At 49.8% G+C, this 22,990-nt stretch overlaps 10 protein-coding genes across 10 annotated transcripts; 3 read left to right on the plus strand and 7 right to left on the minus strand.

The window, feature by feature from the left end:
* Nucleotides 1-169: 169 nt before the first annotated feature.
* Nucleotides 170-1,041, minus strand: N7506_009203 (ornithine decarboxylase antizyme; the record flags this gene model as incomplete). Its single annotated transcript, XM_056958496.1, has 4 exons — nucleotides 170-383; nucleotides 490-825; nucleotides 872-878; nucleotides 930-1,041. 4 exons carry the CDS (start codon nucleotides 1,039-1,041, stop codon nucleotides 170-172), a joined length of 669 nt encoding a protein of 222 aa, XP_056807886.1.
* Nucleotides 1,042-1,677: 636 nt separating this feature from the next.
* Nucleotides 1,678-3,692, minus strand: N7506_009204 (cleavage polyadenylation factor subunit MPE1; the record flags this gene model as incomplete). Its single annotated transcript, XM_056958497.1, has 4 exons — nucleotides 1,678-2,948; nucleotides 3,006-3,106; nucleotides 3,163-3,457; nucleotides 3,521-3,692. 4 exons carry the CDS (start codon nucleotides 3,690-3,692, stop codon nucleotides 1,678-1,680), a joined length of 1,839 nt encoding a protein of 612 aa, XP_056807887.1.
* A 1,160-nt stretch (nucleotides 3,693-4,852) lies between these two features.
* On the minus strand, nucleotides 4,853-8,632 carry N7506_009205 (histidine biosynthesis bifunctional protein hisB; the record flags this gene model as incomplete). Its single annotated transcript, XM_056958498.1, has 9 exons — nucleotides 4,853-4,942; nucleotides 5,001-6,425; nucleotides 6,494-6,627; nucleotides 7,393-7,417; nucleotides 7,471-7,558; nucleotides 7,614-7,746; nucleotides 7,808-8,169; nucleotides 8,221-8,563; nucleotides 8,611-8,632. The coding sequence occupies 9 exons, from the start codon at nucleotides 8,630-8,632 to the stop codon at nucleotides 4,853-4,855; spliced, it is 2,622 nt and encodes an 873-aa protein (XP_056807888.1).
* Nucleotides 8,633-9,163: 531 nt separating this feature from the next.
* On the plus strand, nucleotides 9,164-11,598 carry N7506_009206 (putative autophagy ubiquitin-activating enzyme ApgG; the record flags this gene model as incomplete). The annotated part of the gene is made up of 7 exons (XM_056958499.1): nucleotides 9,164-9,354; nucleotides 9,402-9,510; nucleotides 9,568-10,349; nucleotides 10,400-10,544; nucleotides 10,596-11,060; nucleotides 11,108-11,470; nucleotides 11,518-11,598. 7 exons carry the CDS (start codon nucleotides 9,164-9,166, stop codon nucleotides 11,596-11,598), a joined length of 2,136 nt encoding a protein of 711 aa, XP_056807889.1.
* Nucleotides 11,599-11,657: 59 nt separating this feature from the next.
* Nucleotides 11,658-12,789, minus strand: N7506_009207 (RlmE family RNA methyltransferase; the record flags this gene model as incomplete). Its single annotated transcript, XM_056958500.1, has 6 exons — nucleotides 11,658-11,702; nucleotides 11,754-11,915; nucleotides 11,972-12,370; nucleotides 12,432-12,458; nucleotides 12,510-12,560; nucleotides 12,622-12,789. 6 exons carry the CDS (start codon nucleotides 12,787-12,789, stop codon nucleotides 11,658-11,660), a joined length of 852 nt encoding a protein of 283 aa, XP_056807890.1.
* Nucleotides 12,790-13,035: 246 nt separating this feature from the next.
* Nucleotides 13,036-14,674, minus strand: N7506_009208 (uncharacterized protein; the record flags this gene model as incomplete). The annotated part of the gene is made up of 3 exons (XM_056958501.1): nucleotides 13,036-14,238; nucleotides 14,294-14,584; nucleotides 14,645-14,674. 3 exons carry the CDS (start codon nucleotides 14,672-14,674, stop codon nucleotides 13,036-13,038), a joined length of 1,524 nt encoding a protein of 507 aa, XP_056807891.1.
* Nucleotides 14,675-14,997: 323 nt separating this feature from the next.
* N7506_009209 (OST3/OST6 family protein) lies at nucleotides 14,998-16,162 on the plus strand (the record flags this gene model as incomplete). Its single annotated transcript, XM_056958502.1, has 4 exons — nucleotides 14,998-15,339; nucleotides 15,393-15,490; nucleotides 15,552-15,907; nucleotides 15,981-16,162. 4 exons carry the CDS (start codon nucleotides 14,998-15,000, stop codon nucleotides 16,160-16,162), a joined length of 978 nt encoding a protein of 325 aa, XP_056807892.1.
* A 397-nt stretch (nucleotides 16,163-16,559) lies between these two features.
* Nucleotides 16,560-18,173, plus strand: N7506_009210 (oligosaccharide translocation protein RFT1; the record flags this gene model as incomplete). The annotated part of the gene is made up of 2 exons (XM_056958503.1): nucleotides 16,560-17,272; nucleotides 17,324-18,173. The coding sequence occupies 2 exons, from the start codon at nucleotides 16,560-16,562 to the stop codon at nucleotides 18,171-18,173; spliced, it is 1,563 nt and encodes a 520-aa protein (XP_056807893.1).
* A 154-nt stretch (nucleotides 18,174-18,327) lies between these two features.
* On the minus strand, nucleotides 18,328-19,888 carry dbp3 (RNA-dependent ATPase DBP3; the record flags this gene model as incomplete). Its single annotated transcript, XM_056958504.1, has 2 exons — nucleotides 18,328-18,484; nucleotides 18,549-19,888. The coding sequence occupies 2 exons, from the start codon at nucleotides 19,886-19,888 to the stop codon at nucleotides 18,328-18,330; spliced, it is 1,497 nt and encodes a 498-aa protein (XP_056807894.1).
* Nucleotides 19,889-20,496: 608 nt separating this feature from the next.
* On the minus strand, nucleotides 20,497-22,642 carry N7506_009212 (replication factor A subunit protein RFA1; the record flags this gene model as incomplete). Its single annotated transcript, XM_056958505.1, has 6 exons — nucleotides 20,497-20,590; nucleotides 20,642-21,537; nucleotides 21,631-22,168; nucleotides 22,221-22,311; nucleotides 22,370-22,568; nucleotides 22,613-22,642. The coding sequence occupies 6 exons, from the start codon at nucleotides 22,640-22,642 to the stop codon at nucleotides 20,497-20,499; spliced, it is 1,848 nt and encodes a 615-aa protein (XP_056807895.1).
* Nucleotides 22,643-22,990: the final 348 nt, after the last annotated feature.

Consider the following 22,990-nt stretch of genomic DNA (forward strand, 5'->3'; position numbering starts at 1 on the left):
CGGAAAAGCTAGTAAAAAGCCCGATGTGGAGAGACAGCAAGTAACAAGTGGCCATTTCGGCCGTAAGCAAGTAGTATTCATGTAGCAGATGGTTGCACAATTTGAAGGAAGGTAAAACATCATTAAAGTCAAACACACCAAAGACTCCTGAACCCGATTGATATGAGCATTAGACTTCAGCGACCAAGAAAAGCCATTCATCACTGAGGCAGCCTTGGTCTTCGCTGGTCATCCACGGTTCCAAGGTGGTGAGGTTAAACCCGCACCATCCGAGGCTTCGAACAAGCTCCATTTCATCTGCCCGCTGGGAGCGACTGACGCAGGCGACGATCTGGGAGCACCCAAATGTATCGATCTCGGCCAATTCAAACAGTGCCATTAGCCTAGAAAGTGTGTCAGCAAACTGTTCAAGTACTCGGATGTCCAAGGAGGCGCAAGCCAAGAGCACATGCCGAGACATTGTCCATGGGAACACAGAGAGTAACATACCCTGATTTGAGGCCGTGGTCCAGCGCACGGTCAAAGAAGACAAACATGGTCCTCTCGCCGTTTTGCTCCGCCACAAATCCACGATAGATAGCGTCGCTGGCGTAGTCCCATACTTCGATCCACCGCTGGATGTCGTGTCCGGTCTTGTGGGCGGTAAACGCACCCATCCCCAGCGACTCCTGTCGCACGAAAGTCCCCTCACCAAGGAAAATCGAAGACAGTTTGTCACAGAAGAGTCTCTCACACTCTTCCGGGATGGTCTGCGTTGCCTCCCCCTTGTACTCTGGGCATTGATTGCCGGCCCAGGTTCGCTCGGAAGCGATGTCGCGGGGAGGTCTTTGAAGAGACGATTTAGGCCCCGAAGGGACCTCAGGGATACCACTGTACCCCTATGACCGAGTTAGATGGGACCATTTGTTAGGGTTGGGGAGATCGCTTACCGGCGCCCAGGGTAGTGCAGTAATGGAAGCCGTGGACCTTGGCGGTGGCCGACTCCACGCTGTAGCAGGTGGCGAGGACGGACTGAGATTCTTCGTCCAGAAACCGCTGCATTTGATTGCAACTACTACTGTGATTATTCATGTATTTCGCCATGATAGTCGATCTTTCGGATAATTGTGGGGTTGAAACGGATAAAGGTTGCGGTTGATGGTAAGGTTGAGCTGACGGTCAAGGTATCGAAGCCGATCGAGTATTGAGATTTAGATTGAGTAGAAAAGACACGGTGAAGACTGTTTGTGGTTCTGGGTTAGAGGATGTTCTGTGGTCTGATTGTTGGGCAACGAAAGCCGGGGGGACGAGCGTCTTCCTTTTTTCCCCAGTCAGGTGACTCACCCAAAACTAAGTATAACTTGACGGTGTGCACGTTGGTGGCAATTGCGCCTTGATTTGGTGTGAAATGGCCCAATTAGATCTACAGACTATCATTGCAGACAATTATTGACAAAATGGGCCCGCTTGATCGCAAGGTCGCTGCCCCGGTAGTGTTCTATTGATATTTGGGCACTGGTGCACCCCTTGGCTACTGTAAGAGATGAAGCTATTTAATGGATTTGAATGTAAAGTTATATTTTTTGGAATTCTTAATGATTAAAAATCAACGAAGCAGCTGGGAATAGAATAAATTGGTAAGGTAAAACCGCTCTAAAATGATATGCATATTCACAAGATCCCTCAGGACCAAATCGCTTATAGCTCCCGATAATCGCTGGGCCGGACCCGTCGGTTTCTAGCTTGGTGACGCTGAGGGTTCACAGGCTGTCGGAAATATGGTGAATCCTCTTCGCGAGAATACGGGGTGCTGAAAGCTGTCCGTTGCTGGTTGGAGAAGTTGTTCATTCCAGCACCCTGCTGTCCCTGAAAGCCATTTTGCATGGGGAACATCATTGATGGGTCACCATTGAACATGTTGGGGAATCCATTGGGCATTCCAGTGTTCTGGTCAAACATCGCGGGGTTGAAAGGCATATTCATGGGGTTCCATCCAGGGTTCATGCCGTTGGGGAACCCGCCAGCAGCTCCCATGGCCATGGGGTTCATGAAGCCCATCGGATCATTACCAAAGCCAGGTCCGGAGAACGGCATCATGGGCATACCGGGCATGGGCGGGAAGCCGTTGAAAGGCATTCCTGGGTTGAAGTTGGGTGCGGCGCCTGAGGCAGCTGCGCCGTCATCCTTGGTGGCGGTTTCTTGCTCGGGGGTCTTGCTTTGCTCTTCACCCTTCTGCTTCTTCGCCGCATTACCCGACTCTGAGTCCGGTGAGTCCTCTTCATTCGTGGGCTCGTCCTCAGCGGGTCGCTTCTTTGATTGTGGAGGAGTTGTGTCCGGGGCTTGATTGGATGGGCTTTCTTCCTTGTTCGCTGGCTTGGGCTCGGTTTGAGTCTCTGGCACAGGAGTACCATCCTGGGCAGCGGGTTGCTTTTCCTTTTCCTTTTTGGCCTCTGCCTTCTCGGCTTCGTATACCTTAATTTTGGACGCAGCCTCATCATCTGGGGTAAGGTTATCAAGCAAAACGCCCTCTGTGGAACATCCAGGGCAAACAAAGTCACTTTCAATCAGAGCATTGGAAATACAATCATTGCAATACGTCCTTTCGCAACACGGTGTCTTTGTTGGCTCTAGGAACATCCTTTTGTCAATTGAGCACTCCAAGCCTCGAGCCTGCAGTGCTTTGCTCTCCTCCGCCGCGGCCGCTTCTGCAGCTGCAGCCGCTGATGCCTTGGTCTTCTCCTGATACAACTCCCAGGCTGCTTTATCTGGCTTTGCGATAACAAAGTCACCATCAGCGTTCACCATTACCCCGGTATTCCTTGCTTCTTCGGTAGAGCCATCGGGGGCTAGAGATTCCGGTTTCTCGACTTTGGTTTGGAGCGAGCGAGGAATACCGGTCGATCGCTTGACTCTGTACTTCCCATCAAACTTGGGGTCATTGTTTGTCGGACAAGCCTGGATCCAGTGACCTGAAAAGTCTGTTAGCAATCTGGTATGACATGATGAGAAAGAGGAACGATACACACCTTTTTCCCGGCAGCGATAGCAAAGGTATCCTGGTGGAGGAGGGTGGTCGGGTACATTGAGAGGCTTTGGCTTGCCACGAGCAAACTGCACTGGTGTCGCGCTAAGAAAAAGTCAGCATTTCCCACAATATGCGACTCAACGTCAGAAAGCACTTACTTTGCCATTTCATTCTGTTGTTCCTGCCATTGGCTGGCCTGCAGGTTGAAGAGAGCATTGATCTTCTCTTCTTCTGTCTGGGCATTGTTGAGTTCGAGGACGTTATTATTGACGGACTGTCCAGTCCCGGGCATCGTTCGGCTCGTCGAGGGTTGATTCGTGCCAATGCGGGCATTAACAGGCATTTTTCCGGACACATAACGTGCAGCGCCACCCTTGCCAGGACGCGCAGCGGGCAGTCGACGTGCGACCACTGAGGTTGATCGAGGGATAATGGTAGTGTCATCGTCATATTCTGTTGGGAATCGTTAAATCAGTTCGCCCAGAAGCTGTTATGGGATCAAGGAACATAACATACCCTCTCTGGTGTCTTCGTTGTAGATTGACAGCTCAAAGTCGCTTCCATCGCCCAATCTACTTTGGCTGATAATCTCTCTTTTGAGTTCAAAGACCGAAATACCAGTGCCATCGAAGGTAACCCGTGAGGGCTCCTTCGAGGACTTGAATTTGAAATGAACGGACGAAGACATTGTATTCAATTGGTGCAACAAAGATGGTCGTATTTGTATTGAGACCTGGTTTTAGAGGCACCACCGCCGTGTACAGTGAGCAATAGGGGAGAACGAGAAGGAAAGATGGAAAGGAAAGGCTTGAAATCGGAGACTAGCGCAATCACGAGTCACGAGCCAAACAAAAGGTCAAGAAACAGGGGATTGTCTGCTCATGCGACAAAGAAAGATATTTTAGGGAACGATAGACCAGTATCTATCGATAGACGGGGACAAAGTATGAATGAATCTTTTTGTATGATGAGTGTTCAAATCCCTGCATACAAATGTGGATCAAAATTGATGAATACGATGGTTGAGGCGCCGGGGCTGAAGAAAATGGTCAATACAGGAAGGATTGGGTGGTCTGCCTTGTCCTTCGAGTGATTCTCAGAGCCAACCTCACACCACCTGTGGTCAAATCTGAGGTTATTTCTTTTGTCCGTGAAAACCAGCTCCAGTTGTGAAGAGACCTGTTATTATGAGTAAGTTCCGATTTCGACCGGAAACGGGTGGTCGCGACCGATAGGTATGATCACGCGCGTCAGGCTGTCGAATATCTGGCGAGTGAAGAAACAAAGGGCGCTAGGCACATAGGCAAGAAAAACCAGAGGCTTCAATTGTCTTGTGCTGAAGCGATAGAAAGGGAACAGGCAGAAGGGGAGGATTCCGTGATGGCGATAGAGAAGAGGAGGTGGTGGCAAGTGGAGGAAAACTCCAGGAGTAGTGCCGCATACACCGCCTCGAGCACCGCCTCATTTACCGCCTCATCTGCCCGGAAAAGTTGCCGGAAGTTATGCCGCCGCGCACACACCGCCAAGTACACCGCCTTGTAAATGAGAAGTGGACGGTCGTGTCATGGCCAACACGTCTTGCAGCCCTAATTTGCGGGCATGACCGTTATTTTATCCCCTACGATTTGGTCAACTTTGGTCAACTTAGTGGTCTTTCTATCTGTTGTTCAGTCTGTCTTTCTACTTGTCTGTTTACTTGTCTTTCCTCACTTCTTCATTCAATCTTACTCTTACCAATATTTACCAAGAGGCTCAGATCTCATATCATGATATTCATTGTATAAAAGTGTATCAACTCCAGAATCTATGTCGAGAAGGAAATCATATCATTTACATCTGATCAGCACTTTAGATCTCAGATTCAAATTGACGGACCAAGAATCCATCTGTCTGAAGGTGATCCTTGACCTGAGTGACAGTGTACTCGCCACGGTGGAACTGTGATAAAGTTAGTTTGTTTACAATGGGCATGACATCAGGACACAAGCAAACTTACCATTCCAGCTCCCAGCGCTGCGTCGGTCGTGGTCTTTTGGAAGACCTCAGAGAAGTGTGCAGGCACACCAGCGCCACTTGAAGCGATCACTGGGATCTTGATCGCAGCCTTCACATCGTTGATCAACTCCAGATCAAATCCGCTGTTGCTGCCATCCTTGTCGATGCAGTTCAGCAGGATCTCACCAGCGCCCATGGCCTCGACGGCACGCACGAGCTGCCAAACGTCAAGATCGCGAGTCTCGCGACCACCCATGACAGTGCACTGGTACCAGCAGTAGCTTTGTCCGCTCGCATTGGGGAACTGAGTCTTGAATGTGTGGTGGGTGGTATCCTCTGGCTTATCAACGTAGACCCGCTTGGGATCAACGCTCACCACAACAGCCTGCTTGCCATAGGCCTGCGATATCGTCTCAATGGCGGTCTTTCCGCTCAGCTTTTCTCCGGCGTTGTAGTAGTCCAAAGCGGCGAAGACGGAGTCGGAACCGACGCTGACTTTGTCAGCTCCGGACTTGAAGTACATTGTTGCAACGTCCAATGCGGGAATTCGGGTGCCGTCGGTATCGACAGTGTCCTTGATTCCACCACCAATGGTCAATGGCACAAAGACAGTTTCGGAGGTTCGTCGTAAGATCTCCAACATCGGAGTGTCAGCGACAGGGCAGTTTCGGAAAGATGTAATGTTGAGGAATGTGACTTCGTCCGCTCCTTGTTCGTAGTATTTCTTAGCCATATCAACGGGCTTGCCGAGGTTGCGAACATTTCCACCCTCGTCGCCGCTCTTTTCGCGAACGTCATATTGGTCACCCTTGGTGACAACCAAGTCGCCCGAGTCATTTGTGCGAACATCCAGGCATGCAATGACACGGCGAGTGAGTCCATTTGCCTTGCTAGCTTCCTTTTCTCCGGAAAGAGCCTGGAACTGATCACCGTTCAAGAACGCACGGATAACCCGCAGTCCAGCGGTACCACTCTTCTCAGGGTGGAACTGCGCACCAAAGACATTGCCCCGGCTGATGGCGCCAATAAACTCTTCCTCGCCGTAAGTCGCTGTAGCCACGGACCAGCCGTCCTTCTCCAGAGCTCCCGGTGTGTAAGGGGCCGCGTAGGAGTGGACGTAGTAGTACTTGCTGCTCGGGCGCAATCCCCAGAAGGTCTCCGACCCAGTGTTCATAGCCGAGTTCCATCCGATGTGTGGTACGCTCTTCGAAGTATCGTTGAATTTGCGAATGACCTCGGGGATCACGCCGAGTCCGGGGACGTCGTTATCCTCCTCTGAGCCTTGGAAAAGCGCCTGCAGACCGACACAGATTCCCATGAATGGCTTGCCGGAATCAATGTGCTCGCGAATGGGACCGAGGAATCCTCCCTTCTCCAATTGAGAGAGGCAGTGGCCGAAATGTCCCACACCGGGCAGGATCAATTTCTGGAGTATTGGGGTTAACATTGGTGCACTGACACCGGTACCGGGGTGGCACTTTGAGGTTGACTCACGTCCGCATTCTTCACGTCTTCCGGAGATCGGATCCATTCGACATCGTAACCGACTTGGTTGATCGCATTGACTAGGGAGCGAATGTTACCCGCTACGTAGTCGAGCAAGTGCACGGTAGGCATGGCGATGGGAACTCGGGCCAATAAGCACCGGTGGGTTCAGCGAACAAAGAATTATGTGATTGAAGTCAGAGAGACCCAGCGCAAAAGGATATGAACCTATTCAGATTATCAGAGGGGTCCTTTGGGGAACCCCACCAAAATTCACCGGCTGACTCATAGCCATGAGCCCGCGGGCTTTTTTTGCCGGACAAATGATTTAGTTACTATGACTTGCGATGTGAGTCACAAAAACTTCATTCGATCGTGAGAATTGATAAGGACAAGGGGGAAGGAAGTGGAGAAGTGGGAAAGAATGAAGTTGTTTTGGGCTAGTGTCTTTATCCTGCCTTCTCATTGTGTCTCAGCCTGATGCATTTTTGGGTTGGTCAATTTGGACCTCTGAACTATGCCAGTGATAGTTCAATTATTTGGGTAGTTGGGTTTAGATTTCTTTATCTATAGTCTGCTTTTGCAGACACTACACTGGTTGACTACAACCATCCAAGGCACCCTTTTCGCTACTACCCTGGTCATCTCCTTTGCATACCTATTTTACGGCCAGCAAAATATCGAGTTCTGTACGGTTTCGTGGAGTATCGACAATTTATGAAGTAATCAGGAGATATGTTCTCTTCCACGAAAATGAATCTATCTACTCTTGAGATTCGGGGGTTCTTTCGGAGGCCTGGAGGTAGATGAGGCCATTGGAGGGCTACATGTAAAAGGTCAGTGGTGTATATAAACAAGTAGGATAAAAGGTGAAATAGTTACCGGGTGGAACTGTCGTAGACGAACACCAGCTTGTTGGAGAATGGCAGCGCTCTGTTAGTAGATTGGGTTAGTAGAGCCCACAGAAAACAGAAATTTTGACTCACATCGCTGTCCATATTGTACCCCTGCGAATAAACAACCTCTGAGATTCCAACCTGGGCAATCTTTACCGTGCATGTTAAGCACGGGCACCTGAAATGAACCGTGAGTGAACTGGGTATTCAATCCGTGGGGAACTCAGTCTTACGTATCACAGTAGAGGATTGCCCCCTCCCGAATTCGCTCTCGGCCTGCTTCTAGCAACGCGTTTTCTTCGGCGTGAAGACAAAGGCAGGTTGAAAGACCAACTCCGCCTCCATCTCCGCGATTGCACCGTGGGCCTAAGGTGGATTCATATCAGCAAACACAGAATCAGTCTTGGGCACTGGGTCAGTATCTTACATCCGCCTTGGTTGCAATTCTGGAGATGCCGTGGTGTGCCGTTATACCCTGTGCTGATAACACGGCTTTCTCGGACAAGGACACAACCCACTCTCCGCTTCATGCAGTTGCTTCTTTGCGCAGCGAGCGAGGCGAGTTGCATAAAGTATTGATCCCAGCTTGGTCTGAGACGCTGCTCGTCTGCCAGGTCCAGGGTCTCCAATGAGGAGTACAACTCTTCGAGGGACGAAGATGAGTTGAAGAGGCGCACTTGGGCCTTGTCGGTCAAGTAAACACGACCAATGTCCTTCTCGTACAGATTGTGGTCATTCCACAAGACAAACTTCTCAAGATCGGGTGGATCGAGTTGTCTTCTCCAGCATCTAAGACCATCAGTCCGCTGCAGAAATCACTTACTCAACATCACCACTAACCTGTCTGCAAAACGCTTCCATCGGAGGCTGACTGGGGCGTCAACACTCACGAGCAGGAAGAAGGGGCGTAGAAGGAATCGGTCCAGGACATTTGCATCGGCAATATCTGTGGTGACCCAGCGCTCTTGCCATCTTTTGGTCGCGAAGTCGAGCAGAGACTCAGCATCTTGGAACGTGTGCTCTGGCGAGTGAGAATCTTTCTTTTTGATCTCCGAGGCCTTCAGGCGCAATTCATCTTCAGGCTCCTCCGACTGGGACTGGCGGTTGCCCGCAAGCTCAAGCAGTTGGAATCCCTGGTTTTGAATCAGATATTCGGCAATGGCATGTTTGCCAGCACAGATGCCTAGGTTGGTTAGTTTGCTTTTCGACGAGACAAGGGGATCTGCTAACCTCCACACAATCCTATGAGCATGGCTGTGATATGTACTGAAAAGGAAAAAGTGTAGAGAAGAAAGAAGCCGAAAGTGTGGGGCGGTTAAAAAGAGGTATCTTATCGCGATAAACATTGGGCTGTCCACGGATGTTTTGACGTGTATCCTCTTTCACTTCGAGATCACCGTAGATGCATGGTAAAAATGAACACACCATAATGTGCTATGTACAGCTAATTCGGTGCCCAGTTGTGTGCCCAGCTGGTTCTTTTAACAGTCACCTGGTGACAGCACCAGACCGGTACATGTGATCCCGTATAGTTATGATTTCAAGCCTTTTGACTAAAAGATGGTACATATATATATATTTAAGAAAATACCCTTACATCTGAAAATAATAGAAAAAATACTCACTTCAGCACAAGACTAAACGATCAAAGTCACCGAACCAGCAAGCAAAAGAAGGTGGGAGGAAATAAACACACCGGATAAATAGACCTTCCCCCCGCCCTGTGGCCGTGACATCACCAAAACACCTCCTCCATCGTGGCTCGACTACCAAAGTACCCAAGATGCAGTACACTCCGTTTGCCTCGGACATCGAATTACCATTTTACACGTCTCTAGCCTCCCATAAGATTAACCATGACAAGTTGGACGACTCCGCTCGGGCGGTGCTAGGTCTATATGAGATTCGTCCGTCTGACCCCGAGGCTGCATCGTGCCGAATCCAAATCCACGGAAATGCCCTCAGTTGCAGCGAGTATGACTAAATTCATCCCAAAGCCTTGACCTGGCTAACGGTCGTAGTGCCCCGGCTAGCTACTACAGAGCGGAGGGAATGATCAAAAACCTCAACACAGTCGAAGAATACCGGAATGCGGACAAAGCTCAGATGCTGCGCCAAGCCGGCCAGATGGTGAGAATTAAAGACAAGCTATGACTGCTGACACAGTATGTTGACTGATATATCCAGGTCTGGGACGCTATTCACGACGGGACCATATTCTCATGTCCCTCCCTACTATCCAGTTACCTGATTGTGTCGTTTGCCGATCTGAAGAAGTACAAGTTTCATTACTGGTTTGCCTTCCCGGCGATACATTCTGACCCTACATGGTCTCTCGTGCAGACTCAAGCATCTGCATCCGACCAGCTTCAGAATATTGACAACGCAAAGGGAACGCGCCTATCAGCAGATGAGAGCACTGCCCTCGTGGATGCAGTCCAAACATGGTCCTATACTGTGGATCACCGACAGCGAGGTTTCTTTTTGGCCCGCAGGGTAAGAAGTCGTGGCAGTGTGTCAGTTGACCCCTCCAAGAGATCACAACAAGAGACCGGCGCACCGGCCATCACCTGGCAGATAGCAGCTCTGTCCGATTACGAACATGGATTTTTCCAAAATGTACCTGCTGGAAATCGCTTTGTTTGCTTTGCCGACCCATCAAATTACGAACAGGCCCCTGGATGGATGCTGCGGAATTTGCTGGTGCTGGTCAAACAGCGCTGGGGCCTTGAACGAGTGCAAATCCTGCGTTATCGTGATGTACATGCGAAGCGGGATCAAGGACGCAGCTCGATCATACAGCTTGAGTCAAAATCTCAAGAGCCTCGATCCCCCAGATCCCCCTCAAGCCAAAGCCACGGGCCCATTCCGAAGGGACCGCTGCCCAAGGTTACCGGATGGGAGCGTAATCCCGCCGGGAAACTTTCAGGGAGGATCGTCAATTTGACAGAGTATATGGATCCTAAGCGGTATGCTACACGGAAAAGACTCGTCCGATACATGCTGACCTTGCTTGCAGATTGGCGGATCAGTCAGTTGATCTTAATCTCAAACTTATCAAATGGCGCATTAGTCCAACACTCAACCTGGAAAAAATTAAGAACACCAAGTGTCTCTTGCTAGGAGCTGGCACCTTGGGCAGCTACGTTTCACGGAACTTACTGGTTTGTGGACTCCAAGAACATCACTATACGACCGTACTTAACATGTTATAGGGATGGGGAGTGAAGAAGATCACCTTTGTCGACAATGGGACTGTGTCCTTTTCTAATCCTGTCCGGCAGCCACTGTTCAATTTCGAAGACTGCCTGAACGGAGGAGCTCAGAAGGCAACCCGAGCATCCGAAGCCCTGACACAGATATATCCAGGGGTTGACACAGCAGGCCATGCATTTTCCGTCCCTATGGCGGGTCATCCCATCGTGGACGAAGCCGCATCAAGGTCAGAGTTTGAAAGGCTAAAAGCCTTGATCGATGAACACGATGCCATCTTCCTTCTCATGGATACCCGAGAATCAAGATGGCTGCCCACAGTCATGGGCAAAGCAGCCGGAAAGATTGTCATGAACGCAGCCCTTGGATTTGACTCGTTTGTGGTGATGCGCCACGGAGTCAACGAAGACGAGCAGCCTGCTAAGCTTGGATGCTACTTCTGCAATGATGTTGTAGCACCAGCCAATGTAAGGACTTTTAAATTATTATGTGCGCAGGACTAACCCGCATATAGTCTATCAAGGACCAAACCCTTGATCAGCAATGTACAGTTACTCGCCCCGGAGTAGCCCCGATAGCCTCGGCACTTTTGGTGGAGCTTTTGGTCTCGCTGCTGCAGCACCCCCAAGAAGCTGCAGCACCAGCCCCTATATCCAAGAGCGTTGAACGTGATGATCATCCCCTGGGCATTGTTCCCCACCAGATTCGCGGCTTCCTCTCCACATTCGAAAACTTATCTGTCACCGGACAGAGCTACCAGAGCTGCAGCGCATGCTCAGAGAAAGTGGTTGGCGCATATCGCGAACAAGGCTGGGAATTTGTGCGAAGAGCCCTTAATGAAAAGGGATATGTTGAAGAGTTGAGTGGGCTGAGAGAGGTCAGTAAGATGTCCGAAGCACCAGGCTCCAAACTGACGCACGTTAGGTCCACGAGAAAGCGGAAGCAGCTCTCGCAGATATTGAGTGGGACGAAGGATCCGATAATGAAGAGATTGAGGTCCTGTAGAGAACAGGCTTTTGTCAACTCCCAAGTAGGTTGCTCACATGGTGAGATTTGCTCGTATTTCATGGCTTTCGCTGCAGGCCAACGAAAAATGCCTCTTTGGATTCCTGTCGATTGTCTTAGTTTGGCGTTTGGAAATTTGATAGTAGGAATCATACACTGCGAGATGATTCGGGCTTTAATCGATGCACTTTTTTGAACAATGTCTTGAGCTGCATCTCTAGCTCTTTATCCTCAGAGCCTTGGTAGAACTTGCAAACGAAGTGACCGCCTGTCTTGAGGACATCCGTGCTAAAACGCAAAGCTGCGTTGCAGAGATCCTGTGCAAAGTTAGAGCCGTTTCTGTAAATTGGCTGCAAGTGTAGGTATATCATACCATACTGCCAGCATGGTCTTTAAAGACAATACCGCTGGTATTCATCATCCTGTATGGAGCACTTAGACTTCGTTTCCAAAAACCGGACGTCTGGTGCCAGGGTGCAGACATATCACTGAGAACAACATCGACTGTTCTTTCAAGAATCTTATCTTGTCCATCCTTCCCTTCCACCGCGCTTTCATCGGGGTTCGATTCTAGTATGCTGGGACTGGGTTCGCCCAGATCGGGTTGTCGCGGTCGACCTCTTTCCGGGCTGCGGAGGAAATCTCGAATATAGGTTTGAATCTCTGGGGAGAGGAAGTTTCCCTGGATTGTAGAGACCCCTTTAGGAGGTTGCGCGGGAATGAGATCGACACCGAGGACTCGACCGTGCGGTTGGGTTCGGTTTGCTGCGACCTGTTCGGATGATCAACTGTGTTCTTCGACGGTGCTTGAGAGGAGGCAGATAAAGACGAACCTGTGACCATGACCCTGGCGCATAGCCCTAGAATGCAAATTAACGGAATTGATCCGCATTGGCACGAGAGAAGCATACCAAGTCAACCACTGTCTGTCCACCCTTGAAGATTCGGTATTTCTCATCAATCTAGAATAACAAGACCAAATGTCAGGCAAGGAGTCGTATCAATCCTCTTGTTATATTGTACCTGTAACAGCTTGAAAGCAGCTCGGCTTTTTAATCCTTGGACAGCTGCCTCCTTTGTAAACTGGTCCTTTTGCTGTCGGGCCTGCCAGCGCTTAGATGAGGCGTGCCTCACCTGGCCCAATGCCGACGCGAAATTAGCCCGACAAGATCGAAAGGGCAAACCGAACATGATTGAATGATCCAGAGAAGAGGTATCTAGAAATCTTCGCGAGACTGAGCTTCAAATGTTACATTCTGCCGGCAAATGGAAAGGCGCTCTGCAAGTCGGTCAGCCCTTATCAGACACAAACACTACGCGGGCATACTAGACTGGATAAATGAATTTACTGGTATAATAATGTTAAATTCATACAATTATTAGCTCACTAGAATCAAGGCACCAAGACAAATGTGAGCTGCAGTTCAACTATACAAGTCAGAGGCGTTTGCGATCTCGTTTCAAAGGAGAGAATCCCATAGGCGCCCCAAATTTAGACGCGGCGATAGGACCCTTCGACAGGGCAGAACCCTTTCGCGCAGCAGTCTTGAAGAGGTTGAGATCCTCTTCATCATCCTCAAACAAACTCCGGTCTCGCTGACCGCCAAGCTTGCGTTTCTTCGGTTTGGTCTGCTCTTCGGCGAAATTATCATACATCTCATCTTCCTCAATAGCCGACACCATACGGTTGACAGAGATCCTTTCCTTGGCAGGTGCTGCTCGTGCAGGAGGTGGAGCAGGTGCAGCGGGCTCGCGTGCTTTGGGTTTCACGGTCTTCGCGATAGGGTTCCGGTCTTGTCCTGGAGAGAGTTGGCGGCGCAAAGCAGAGCCCATGCGCTTTGGCTCGCCATTCCTATTGCCTTTCAGGGTCTCAAGTGGGGTCGGAGCATCGGCCGCGCCATCATGACCAATATCGTCATCGCCTGCCACGGAGCTCATGGGAGAGTCCGCGAGGCCACCCCCTGTGCGGTTCAGGAATGGTGTGATTGAAAAGGAAGACTTGTCACCCGGCAAAGCGGTATCTTTCTTGACCTTACTCTGCACGCGCACAGCACCGGGGGTTGCAATTTCCACACCAGAGTGAGAGCTAGGTCGAGCGCTGGAGCCTGGTCGCTGAAGAGGGACGGTTCGAGGCGGTTCAGATATATTTGTTGTGTGTGTCTTTGCACTACCCCGCTGCTGGAGTTCGGCCTGGACTTCTTGAAGCTTGGTTTTGCTTGCTCGCAGCTGCTTGTTGAGTGAGTCAACCTTTCCTTCCAGGACTGCTCGTTGACTGTCCCATCCTGAGCTCTGTTGGTGATATTCTCGCTCCTGCTGCTGCTTCGCTCGCAGCTCTCCTGCGAACTCCTTTCGTAGTTCATCGATTCGAGCAGAGAGGTTGCTGACTTCGGTTGTTTGTTGAGATACCTTGGTTTGGGTACGTTGATGGGCATGCTTTTCATCATCAAGCTGTGCTTCCAGAGAGGTTGTCAGTCGTTCCAATTCATGATTTTTGGCAACAACTGCCTGATATGACCCGTCTTGAGTTTTGAGTCGCTCCAAATCCGATTGCAGAGCAGCAAAATCTCTAGATAGTTGAACCTTTTCTGCTAGTACAGTATTGTAACTAGCGGAGTTGTTCTTTTGGGCTGCGAGTTCATTCTGCGGACGTGAGAACTTGAGTTTGAATAGAAAGTAAGGTACGACAGGTGCATACCTTGAGTCTACTGATCTCGTTTGAGGATGTTTGCGCTTGGGACTCCAAACGATCTATCTCCTTACAGGCGTCTTGGAGCTGGGCGCATGCCTCGGAATCGGCCGTGGAAAAGCCCAAAAGATGCCCATTCGACTCTTCGAGTTGCAAACGGAGGGCCTCGTTTTCGAATTTCAAAAACAGGTGCTCCATGCGTCGAACACGATCTCTCTCGCCATCCAAAAGACGTGCTGAATCCGAAATGGTCTTCTCATACTCCTTCTCGAGGTACGCGGTCCTCATAGACATCTCAAACTGCGAGACAAGTTAGCATTCAATTAAACAAGTCTCGAAATCCGCAGGAGGATCACATACATCCACAGCGGTTGTTCCTGGATCCGACATAATGCAGCTCAAAATCAACCAAAATGACGAAAGTCAGGTGGATAAATAGAGTGCTAAAGAGACAGCTGTAAAGGAATACCAAATTAAAACGAATAAGATAGATGGTGCGCTTTCAAACGTCACCTAACGTATAGATGTCGTCGCCAGAGACGCGTCGGCGGTGTTTTGGCCGGCGATATGAGATTAGGTAAGCTGGCGATTACGTCCGATAGTGGACACCTGGACTCTCCTCAACGTGTTCAATTGTCTTCAATTGCAACTAATTGATACTTTATCAATTTAAGGTACATTTCCAAAGCTGTCCAGCTCCCTGTTGTGCCAACATGAAGCTCTGGGCGGCCCTCCTTCCACTACTGTCCGTCGTTTGCGGCGTCCTGTCTGCCTCTACCCCGGACAAGTTTGCAACATACCAAAGCTTGTCTCGCTCAGGACCCGTTGATTTGGATAGTTCCTCTTACGATGACCTGACATCCGCACCTCGCGACTACTACTCGGTGGTCATTTTGACCGCCACCGACGCTCGCTTCGGCTGTCTTCTCTGCCGTGATTTCGAGCCCGAATGGGATCTGATTGCCCGAAGCTGGAACAAAGGCCCCAAGCCTGATGACCTCAAGGTGGTCTTTGGAACCCTTGATTTCGATAATGGCAAGGCTGTTTTCCAGAAGGTATGTGCTATTTCTCGGATCAGAACCATGCGACATTAACTAATTCCGAACAGCTCATGCTCCAGACTGCGCCTGTCCTGCTTGTGTTCCCTCCTACCGTTGGCCCACACGCAAAGGTTGATGGAAACCCTGTTCGCTTTGACTTTACTGGGTAAGTTTCAAATCGAAAGCATCATGCGCAATGGCCAAACTGACATGTTTCACTGCAATAGCCCGATAACTGCCGAGCAAGTCTCCTCTTGGATTGGACGTCACCTCCCCGAAGGCCCTAAGCCAGAGATTGTCCGTCCCATCAACTACATGCGTATCGTGTCTGTGGTTACCACCATCATGGCTGTCGTGACTGCCTTCACGGTGCTGTCCCCATACCTGCTACCGATCATCCAGAACCGAAACCTCTGGGCTGCGATCAGTTTGATTGCAATTTTGCTTTTCACCAGTGGACAGATGTTCAACCACATTCGCAAGGTCCCGTACGTTGCTGGTGATGGCCGAGGTGGCATCAGCTACTTCGCCGGTGGATTCCAAAACCAATTCGGAATGGAGACTCAGATCGTGGCTGCTATCTGTAAGTTATCGCTTACTGCGAGGCTTTTCATTGAGCCTTGAAGCCGCCGCATGTTCTAACACCTTTCGATTAGATGCCGTTCTGTCATTTGCTACCATCGCACTTGCCCTGAAGGTTCCCCGCATGGAAGATGTTAAGGGTCAACAGCTGGCTGTCTTGATCTGGGCGACCGTTCTTTTCGGAACCTACAGCTTCCTGCTCAGTGTCTTCAAGGCCAAGAACGGTGGCTATCCATTCTTCTTGCCCCCATTCTAAGGCAAAGTGGATCACGCCGGATTCTTATCCGAGCAAAACATCCTTTTTCCGACTCACAAATCGGGGCCTATACCTCTGTATATGCTAAACAGAACACAAATCTTCGAGTCAATGCCACCTGGAAACATTCCCCAGGCCAACTTGAGCCATAGAACCCAAAACCTTCACCTTGTAACACTTTCATTTGCATGCTGTAGAGTTAATGAAGACGGAAGTGATTAGTTTTATAGCTATGGACCAAATTTATAGGGCGTAAAGTAACGCAAGCTTGGGAAATTCGAGCATACATTTAGTGCTGGTCCAGCGTAGGTTTGATCGACCACCCAGAAGGCCCCACCCGCCAAATTGGAACTTGGCCTCAACTTGCTTTCTACATAGCCCCTGCAACAACATCAACATGGCAAAAGGCGATGCCCGTATGGGCAAGATCTTGGCATCGTCAGCCACAGGGACAAGCTTCCTGATCCTCATCCAGTTGGCATCGAGGATCTTCACGTTCGCCTCAAACCAATTGATTCTGCGCACCCTTTCGCCGGTTGTACTTGGAATAGCTGCCCAGCTGGAGCTCTTCCAAGTTTCAATTCTGTATTTCTCAAGAGAAAGCATCCGAATGGCTATTCAAAGACAGCCAGTCTCTGAAAAAGAAAAACAAGATACCGTTGCAACTCAATCAGTGGCATCCCAGGCAGTGGTCAACGTCTCCTACCTGAGTTTTGTCCTCGGAGTTCCTGCAAGCCTCTTATTTACCATGCTTTATCAGCGCTTTGTCGCAGAGGAAGCTTCCAATACTGCCTTCTTCAATTACAGTGTGATAATCACTGGAGTGGCATCCCTTTTGGAGCTCAGCATCGAACCCTTTTTCGCGGTGGTGCAGCAGCACATGTTATACGAGAAACGCGCTGCCGTAGAAATGCCAGCAGCCTTCTTGAGGAGTGCTGTCACATCCTCTGTGTTTATTTATGCTTCTCGGGCCAATAACCAACTTGGCGTCCTGCCTTTTGCTCTCGGTCACCTCAGCTATTCGATTGCCCTTATCTGCGGTTACTCTTTGGCACTGCTGCCAGGGCCTCCTAAAGGGTTCTCTTTTATGCTGACTACAGTGAAATCCAGGTAGGTTCTAAATGGCTAAAAGTACACGAGTTGCAAGTTAACATATCACAGCGACCCATCCAATTATTTCCTAGGACGCTTTTCTCGCCAAGTGACGTCTATTGCAGCCAATGTGTTCTTCCAGTCGCTAGTGAAGCATTTACTTACGCAAGGTGACACCATGATGCTGGCGGCGCTCTCGGGACTCGAAGACCAGGGTATATATTCCCTCGCGTCGAACTACGGGGGTCTCATTGCACGAATCGTTTTCCAACCGCTGGAAGAAAGTAGCCGGAACCTCTTCTCGGCTCTGCTAAGTCCCGACGAGAAAGGAAAAGTGAATGAGACTCATGTTCGCACCGCCAAAAACCACTTGATAGACATTCTACGCGCATACCAGTTACTCGCGGTCCTAGCCTTCCCACTAGGCCCGCTGATGGTTCCCCAATTATTGCATATTCTGGGTGGTCGCCAATGGAGTTCTCCGAAGATTGGAGAGCTACTCTCTGTCTACTGCTATTACATTCCATTCTTGGCATTCAATGGCATTACCGAAGCGTTCGTGTCGTCTGCGGCTAGCTCGCAGCAGATTCGAAAGCAAACGGCATGGATGGGTGTATTCTCTGCCTGCTATGCTCTGGCCGCTTATACCTTCCTGGAAGTGGGGCATTTGGGTGCTTACGGGCTGGTTCTCGCAAACATTGTGAACATGATTGTCCGCACAGTGTGGAGCTACCGTTTCATCAGAGCATACTTCCAACAGAAGGGATGTAGCTTGCTCACAACTGAGGTGGCTATTCGACCAGCCAGCTTCGTCCTTTGCGCTATCGCGAGCGTGCTGTTGAGTGAACATGGAGTTGGACGGGATCTGGGGCTCATTCATGCTTTGGTTTTGGGTGTTGCCTACGGCCTTTTGATGTGAGTTTTCATTCTCGAAAAACGCTTTTTGATTGTTGACGCCTGACCATAAAAAATAGTGTCTACATAGAAAGGGAGTATCTGATGGACCAACTGACGAGGCTTCGTCAGATAATATCCAGGAAAAAAGGGAAATCGGATTAGTCGGAGTGGGCGAATCAATCGTCGAAGGTGATCTTAGTAGCCTTGGCGTCCATGTCAACATCCTTGAAGAAGGCACCGTAGGTGTCGTGCTGCTTCTTCTTGACAGTGGTACCGAATTTCATCAAGTCCTCTGGCACGTTTTGCTTAGCAGCCTTAAGAACGTTGATCAATCTGTTCAAGATTAGTATCTTTCCATATTTTATGTTTGTATGTTGGAATGGAATGAGTGACATACCCTCCTGAAAGTCCCTTGTCGTTCTCAGTGAAGAAGGTGATGGCATGACCATTCGCGCCAGCACGTCCAGTTCTGCCAATGCGGTGCACGTAATCCTCAACAGTGAGAGGGAAGGTAACGTTAATGACCAACATCACGTTAGGAATATCAAGACCACGTGCGGCCACATCAGTGGCAACGAGAACAGTAGCGTTGCCCTTCTTGAAAGCATCAAGGTTGCGGAAACGCTCTGCCTGACCCAGATCACCGTGAATACCGGCGACCTTGAAGCCGTTGTTGCGGATCAGGTTCTCAATTCTGACGGCCTCCTTCTTGTAAAGGCAGAAGACCAAGACCTTCTCGGGGTTCTGACCACGCTGGGATTTTCTGAGAAGGTTGACAAGCTTGCTCTCCTTCTCTCTGCCGTCCACGACCTCGACATCTTGCTTAATTCGGAGGTTGGCGCGAGGATCCGCAGATGGGTCTCCACCAATGGTAACAGTGACCGGGGTCTTCATGAACGTTGCCGCAAGATCACGGACAGAGCGGGGCCAAGTGGCAGTGAACATGACGGTCTGTCTGCGAGAAGAGGGCATCGGCTTGACAATGTCCTTGATGTCCTGCTCGAATCCCTTATCAAGCATACGATCCGCCTCATCCAGAACGAGGTAGTTGGTCTTGCCGAGATCAATGGAGCCGTCGTTCATGAGATCCTTCAGACGACCGGGGGTAGCAACGACGATAGCAGCCGTCTTCAGAGCATGACGCTGCTCGTCCTTTCCAACACCTCCGTAAATACAAGTGACTTTGGTCTTCTCGTTCTTGCCAAACTTGACAAGCTGGTCGTAGATCTGCATGGCAAGCTCACGGGTCGGGGAGATAATGACAGCTCTGGGTTGACAAGGGTTCTTGGAAGGCTTGGAGTCCAGCAACTTCTTGAGGCAGGGCACACCGAAACCCATGGTCTTTCCACTTCCGGTTTCCGCAATACCGATCACATCACGACCGGCGAAAAGCAGAGGCCAGGTAGTGGATTGAATTGGGGTGGGCTTGGGGAAAGCCTTCAGCTGGGCGAGCACGGTAGGATCGCATTCTGGCAGATGATCGAAGGAAAGGAGAGGACGGAACTTGGGAGCGTCGGGTGTAGGATCGGAGATCTTGATCACATGTTCGGTCAAGAAAGCATCGATTTCGGATTGAGGCAAATCAGTGAGAGCGGCAGCATCAGTGTAAGATGTTGGCTTTTCGTCTTCGCTTTTCTTGGACTTGGAAGCCTTTTCAGATTTGTCGGACTTGGGCTTGTCGGACTTAGACTTCTTTGACGGCCGAGGCTCGCCTGATTCGTGACTGCGTTTTCCCATTATGACAATTGGAGCTGATGATTTGAATACAAGCCTCAATTGAAAAACCTCCAAAAAAAAAGAAAAAAAAGGCGGACGGGTTCAATTGCGGCAGATCCACATTTGTTTACATTGTTTGCAGTGCTAGTGCCCCCATTTTCCGCCTCACGGGGATCACCGCCTTCCTCAAACCAAAGTGTACAGTGGAGTTTCAAAAGTATTTGACCCCAGACACTTCGACTTAGACCGACTTTTCAAAACTGGCAAAGACCTCGTATAGTATGGCATAAAAACATCGAAAGACTTAGCAAAAAGGACGATGGAGTTATTGCATAGCAAAGTCAGGCTAAAAGGGGAATTTCAAAGTACTCGAGGTTCAATACTTATGAAAGTCAACTATGAAGTACTCCATACTCCCCACGGGTTGGGCTGTAGGAAATAGCATAAAGCCTAGGAATTGGCTATGAAACTAAACAGTTTCAATAACTTCAGCAGTTCTGATTGGATGTTGAAACACTAAAGCCTAGAAATACTAAGAACCGTGACAAAACCAAGACGTGTCTTGGATAATTGAAAGCATGATAAAGAAAAGCAAACACTGGAGATGGAGATATTCGTCCATGTGCAAGTTACTCAAGGTTGTAAGAGCTTATGAGAGCGGTCAGGCGGTTGGCCTCTTCCGTGTAATTGATGGGCGAGCAGTTCATGACCTGGTAGCGAACACTGTAACGCAGTTAGCATGAGGCTCACGAATTGTATTGTTGCAGTTCTTACCGTTGTTGTTCACCAAAGTTATCCATCCTGGCGCGGCATCTGAAGCTCCAGGTCTTGCAATTAGCCTCTTGGAAGACTTCGCCGAAAGCACCGGAATCGTCTTCACGCAGTTGCATCAGTTGATCGGCAGTTGTGTTCATGATGGCTCTACCGGTGTCGTCGAAGCAACTGACCCAAAGCTGGCCAGTGTGGTCGCTGACACTGATGGGCATGATGAATCGGTGTTCGGGCTTAGGGTGGGTCTTGTCACACATCTCACATCGCCACTGACCAGGATCCATTTCAGTGACCTTCTTGTTGCAGTTTTCAGAAAGACAAGCTGGGTAAGACCAGGTGGAATCCTGCTTGATGTAGATCACGGTCGCTTTCATGGAGAAGTAATCAGGCTTGTCGGACATGCCGAGTTGTTCTTCACGGACCTGTGCGATGGTCTTATAGCTATCACCTTTGCCGGAGTTCGTTGCGCCAGACAATGAAGCGTGGGATGCAAAGTTCTCCGTTCTACCTTGGGCATCATACCAGCCTCTGAGCTTGTGGGCCTCTCCGATATCAGGATCAATAGTCATCGAGCCCGAGCTCAGTAGACTGAGACTCCTTCCGCCAAAGTCAGAGACCTTGACGCCTTTGAAGGCGACGATAGACTCAGGGGACGCAGAGAACGAATTTGCGGTAGCACCCCAGATGGTCAAACGCACCGAGAATCCTGTGTTATCAACGAGCGTGATTTCGCGCTTGTCATATGGCTTGCCCGTGCTCTTCGATGTGATCTGAGATGTCTCCCCAACATCTTTGAGGACACCAATTACATCGGTAGTGGTATCCTTCTCAACGGTCTGCAAATCGGCAACGGTAGTAAAGTTGTATCGGATTTGCGGGACATCATTTTGCTCCTCAGCCTGCAATATAGTGTAAGTCATTGGTTGCATGATGAAAGAGGGGATGGCCCTGTTATTGGCTCATGTAAAGTAGCAGAAATAGAGAAAACCAACCTTTTCGACAATTGTATCCCGCTCAAAGGTGAGCTCATAGTCGTTGTTTAGGTTCGAGAATTGCTTCTTGGCAATCTGGACTCGACAGGGACTGGAAATGTAGTAGACACTTCCCTCCTGGAATAACTCATACAGCATGTCACACTGATCATTGAATCCAGTGGCACGGATTTCACCACTGTCATCGAGCAAGTTCACACTGAACAGCTTACCCTCGCCATTTTTGTTGTGCCATGTTTTGATTTGGGACTTTTGTGTGCATCTGGCTTTCATCGTCCATTTGTTGGAATAGGGGGAGATGGCTTCGATGGGGTAGATCGTGGCGTGAGCGGAAGCAGGTGGGGGAGCGGGCTGGGCTCGTTTGGCTGGCTGAGATGGAGCAGCCTCAACCTTGTTGCCGTAGAATCCATTGCTGGAGATTGCGGTAGGTTGGGCAACTTCCTCTTCTTCGGCTTTGACTTCGAGTGCCTTAGGTTCACCGATTTTTTCAGCCTCACCTAGCTCCTTGAGGACTTCGAGGTCCAGGATGATGAGGATCCTGCGACGTGTAAGCTTAAGTTTCATAAAATCTGATTGATAATGCGTCATACTTCTTGCCCTTGACGGAGTTTGACTGGAATGACTTCAATCGTACGAAACAGCCCTTTCGGAGAGATCCGTCTGCTACAGCAGGGTTGACCTCTTCTCAAAATATTAGCGACACGAGCAGTGGGACCATGCGAAAGAATACAATACATACGTGTTGCAAGCATGGTTTGAACATAATTGGCGATATCACTGAAAACAGCCCGGTACCGCTCTGGTGCTCCAGGTTGAGCTGGCAAGGACTTGATCTGGACGCACTGGACGATGGGCTCCGCCACTTGAGGCTGACTTGGGTCAAAGATGGCACTACAGAAAGCCTTGTTAGTGTCGACTTCGCTGAGATAGTATCGTTTCTGTGGGGTTAGTAGCGCAGGATTGCATACCTAAGAGCACCAACGGTGATCTGGGACGCTGCTTCTGAAGCCATGATTACTGGATGAGACTGATTCGCCGAGTAATTCAGACTGGGAGGATATTAAACAGAAGAGAATACAAGATGTTGACGCTGGCGTCACGTCAACTTCGAAGTGGGATATAGGAAGCTCACGACGCGTGTTGAGAAAAATGACGCGTTAATTGGTCAACGCTGTCACATGACCGTCAATATTGATAAGAGGCGGGCAATGCGGGCAGTACGCGATTAGGCACGTGTGGGCGGTGGGGTTCCTTCCCAGCTTCCTGTTGCATTTCACCGTCTTTGCTTCTGATCGAATCTCGTTTGAAATCTTGGAAGCATCTGTTGCAAACAAGGACGCTCGGCACTTTGTTTTGTTGA

Source organism: Penicillium brevicompactum (assembly GCF_028827555.1).
Source record: "Penicillium brevicompactum strain IBT 35665 chromosome Unknown utg000006l_segment0_segment0, whole genome shotgun sequence".
In the NCBI taxonomy this organism is placed as follows: Eukaryota; Fungi; Ascomycota; class Eurotiomycetes; order Eurotiales; family Aspergillaceae; genus Penicillium; species Penicillium brevicompactum.